This window comes from Lathyrus oleraceus, chromosome 5, assembly GCF_024323335.1.
Source record: "Lathyrus oleraceus cultivar Zhongwan6 chromosome 5, CAAS_Psat_ZW6_1.0, whole genome shotgun sequence".
In the NCBI taxonomy this organism is placed as follows: domain Eukaryota; kingdom Viridiplantae; phylum Streptophyta; class Magnoliopsida; order Fabales; family Fabaceae; genus Lathyrus; species Lathyrus oleraceus.
The window spans coordinates 359,182,908-359,186,864 of record NC_066583.1 but is presented as its reverse complement, the minus strand read 5'-3'; the positions used below and the strand labels follow the sequence as shown (position 1 = coordinate 359,186,864).

The following is a 3,957-nucleotide window of genomic DNA, read 5'->3' as shown; positions in this document are numbered from 1 at the left end:
ATGATTTGTGCCTCAATTGGGTTTAAGCCCCAACCATGGCGGACATGAGGGAAAGGTGGACACCTAAGTGGGTTAGAGTCCCATACGGTGAAAGATACCCTAAGTGGGTTAGAGTCCCATACGGGTGACGGCCGCTTGGATTGAGTTTGGAACTCATAGACGACCTGATATCCACCACGAAAGTCGAATCATATGAGCATGCGTAAAATGGGCTTGCCCTAGACGTAGGTCCGCTCAGGGATTGATGTTTCGTGAATCTGAATAGTGATCTTATTTCGAGTTGTGAGAACTCATGAGCATGTTTCCATACATTGCGAGTTAGTTCCCCAGCACTTAAGTCTTCTTTCCCTTGTTGACTTAAGTTGGATATTGATTAGAAAACCCTGTAGAGCCGAGTGGATCCATAAGATAGGGAACCCACTGAGATTATTATCTCACCCCATATTGTTGATTATTTTTCAGGTAATTCCGATTTGGCGAAGAGTAAGGACAAGGTAGAGTGATGTCTTGCTTACCTGATGTTTTGGATGGCTTCTCCGCTGTGTAGATATTTTTGAGATCATTCTACAATGATTTAGCTCCTAGTTTTATTTTGGGCACCTTTGTGTATATTTTGTGTCATGTAGTGTTTTCTTTTGGGCATGTAATATGTACACTGTTTCCTCTAGGCGCTTATGTATTTCATTACCAATATTACACCATGTATAATATACATTCTAGACTTATATTATATGTGGGTGTTACAATTGGTATCAGAGCAGGTCGTATCCTCGACTTAGCCATGAGATATTATAAGTATTCCTTCTGCCTCATATGTGGGTTGTCATCATTGTCCTTGGTGTTATATTCATAGTATTGACCATGATCAACTTAATTCTATTTGTATGACATTCAGGATCAAGGCTGACAGACGCATAGGTCATGGTAGACCTAGAACTTAGAATTCAGACTCTGAACTGCCAAGTGGTAGTGAAGGTTTTCAATGGCCTCAGTTTGTGCAACAAATGCAGCAGCAACAGAACCAATTCATGCATTAGATGATGCAACAGTTGAATGGTGGTCTTCATCCTCAAGGGGTTCCACAAGAAGCTTCAGGTGATAGTTTCCGATATTTCTTTCGCATGAATCCTCCTGAGTTTCATGGTGGATTAAATCCTGTGAAGGCTCATGAGTGGGTAACCAACATGGAGAGGATTTTTCACATAGTGCATTGTAGTGAAGAGAATAAAGTTGTGTTTACCTCTCACATGATGAAGGGTCTTGCTGTGAGGTGGTGGGAAAGTGCTTCAACTCTTATGACCAATCAAGGAGTACCTAGGGATTGGGAGAATTTTAAGACTACTTTTCTGGATAAGTATTTTCCTAACTCTTTGAGGACCCAGAAAGAATTTGAGTTTCAGCAGCTTAGAAAGGGTACTATGTCAGTGGCTATGTAAGCTGAAAAGTTCAAAGATATGGCTACTTATTCTAGACAGGCTGAGTACGCACCAGATGAGAAGTGGAAGATCGATCAATTCCTTTTTGGTCTAAGAGGTAAAATTTCTCATAGTGTTTCTCAAAGGGAATTCACTACTTATGCTGAATTGCTAAGGAAATGCTAGGTGGCTGAGAACCGTTTGAAGAAAGTTCAAGAAGAAAGGGATCGGTGTAGGATTAGACAGAAGGACTAGGGAAGGCTGGGTAACCAATTTAGGCCTAGGCCTCAAGCTTTCAAGGGAAAACAAGTGCAGCATACAAGACCTAACCATCCTCCGCAATGTCAAGTATGTAAGAAGTCTCATTTTGGAAGATGTGCCAGAAGTGGAATTAAGTGTTTTACTTGTCAGAGGGAGGGACACATGGCTAGGGATTGCCCTCAGAATAAGAATCAGATGCAAGGGAGGAACACTGGTCGAGTTTATACTTTGGATGCAAGGAAGGCTAAGAGCAACAATGCTTTGATTGCTGGTACGTATCTCGTCAATGATCATCCTTGTTTTGTATTGTTTGATTATGGAGAAACACACTCTTTTGTATCAATTCATTATATTAAGAGTCTTGAACTGCAAGCAATTCCTTTGTATCCTCCTATGGTGGTTACTACCGCCATGGATGATGTAGTTGAGACACCGTTAGTTTATGAAAATTGTTCGCTCTCGGTGAATGGTATAATTTTCCAGATTGATCTTATTTGTTTACCACTTAAGAAGGTTGATGTGGTTTTAGGTATGGATTGGCTTTCCGCCAATTCAGTGTTTATTGGATGTGAAGAGAAGTTGATTACCATTCCATCTAGTGAAGCTAATCCAAAGGATGTATTAACTACTATCTTGGAAGGTACAGTTGGCATGGTTAGTTTCTTATTTGAGAAGGAAAAGTCAGTTCTCTTGGTTCTCACTAAGGAACCTAGCGACAATCTGAATGTTACACAAAATCCTATCGTTTGTGAGTTTCCAGAAGTTTTCCCTGAGGATGTCACTTCTCTTCCTCCAGAAAGGGAAGTGGAATTCTCTATTGATCTGATACCCCAGACGGCTCCAATCTCCATTTCTCCGTATCGTATGGCACCACTCGAGTTGAGAGAGTTGAAGGATCAATTGGAAGAGTTATTAACCACGCACTTCATCTGACCTAGTGTATCACCATAGGGAGCTCCGTTGTTATTAGTGAAGAAGAAGGATGATAGTATTCGGTTGTGTATTGATTATCGCCAGTTGAATAAAGTCATTATTAAGAACAAGCACCCCCTGCTAAGGATAAACGATTTGCTAGATCAGTTGAAAGGAGCCTGTGTGTTCTCGAAGATTGATTTACGATCGGACTATCATCAAATTAGAGTTAAGAATTCGGATGTACCAAATACCATATTTAGAACCCGATATGGCCATTATGAGTTTCTTGTAATGCCTTTTGGTGTGACGAATGCCCCTGCTGTTTTCATGGACTATATGAATCAAATATTTCAACCTTACTTGGACCAATTTGTAAGTTTAAAGAGTGCCTTAGAGGGGGGGGGGGGAGGGGTGAATGAGGCACTTAGAGTATTTTCCGGATTTTTGACGGTTTATGACTTCTACTTTCTGAGTTGCTTAAGTGATGTAAAAGCGGTAAAGAGCGGAAAGTAAATGACACAGAGATTTATAGTGGTTCCCCTCACAGATTGAGAGTACTCCACTCCCCTTTCAACACGAAAGAGAAATTCACTAAAATGTTAGATTCCTAGACAAGACACCTTAAGGTCTTTCTATCTATTCTAACACACCAAGAACAATCCTCTTGGATTTACACTGTTTAAAGTCCAAACGAGACTCAATTTCTCACAAATGGACCTCTTGTAACCACACACCGGATAACAAGGATAAACCTTACAAACTTATCCTTAACAATCCTAAGAATAAGTTATAATCAAAGAATATAATTCTGAATAATTTGTATAAGATGAAATAGATGAGAATTGAAGTATATCAATTAAATAGTTGATCTTCTCCTGTGTAACACTCAAATCTCACAGTAATTACACAAGTGTTCTTGGTATGAAATGAAACTATAATGCAGAAAATGACAGTTTGTGCAAGGTTTCACTTTTAAGGAAGTTTGGATGAACACTTAGAAAGTTTGAGAGAATGTGTGTAAAATGATTTAAAATTTTGCAAGGAGGTGATTTTGAAATCTGAAAAATTATGTTTATATAATGTCTAATACACCTCCTCAGATGAATGCAATAATCCAAAAGATGCCATGTTTCATGATGAAGAGACCATAGGAGTTTTCATGAAATGATGCAAGTATTTTTCATTCTGGATCAGTGGTAATCGGTTACCTAAAATAGGGTAACCGGTTACATGCATTCAACGTTACAAATAATTTGAATTTTGTTTGAGGTAACCGGTTACTACAAATAGGATAACCGGTTACATGGTTCCAACGTTTAAAAAATATTTGAAAATTACACAGAGTAATCGGTTACTCATATATTGA

General features: G+C 39.0%; 1 protein-coding gene across 1 annotated transcript; it reads left to right on the top strand.

Moving 5' to 3' along the window:
• The first annotated feature begins 1,838 nt into the window (after nucleotides 1–1,838).
• On the top strand, nucleotides 1,839–2,609 carry LOC127080688 (uncharacterized). The gene has a single exon (XM_051020997.1). The coding sequence runs from the start codon at nucleotides 1,839–1,841 to the stop codon at nucleotides 2,607–2,609; it is 771 nt and encodes a 256-aa protein (XP_050876954.1).
• Nucleotides 2,610–3,957: the final 1,348 nt, after the last annotated feature.

Excerpts from the sequence above, each read along its gene's own strand:
- LOC127080688 (XM_051020997.1), top strand. The coding sequence starts at position 1,839 with ATGGCTAGGGATTGCCCTCAGAATAAGAATCAGATGCAAGGGAGGAAC.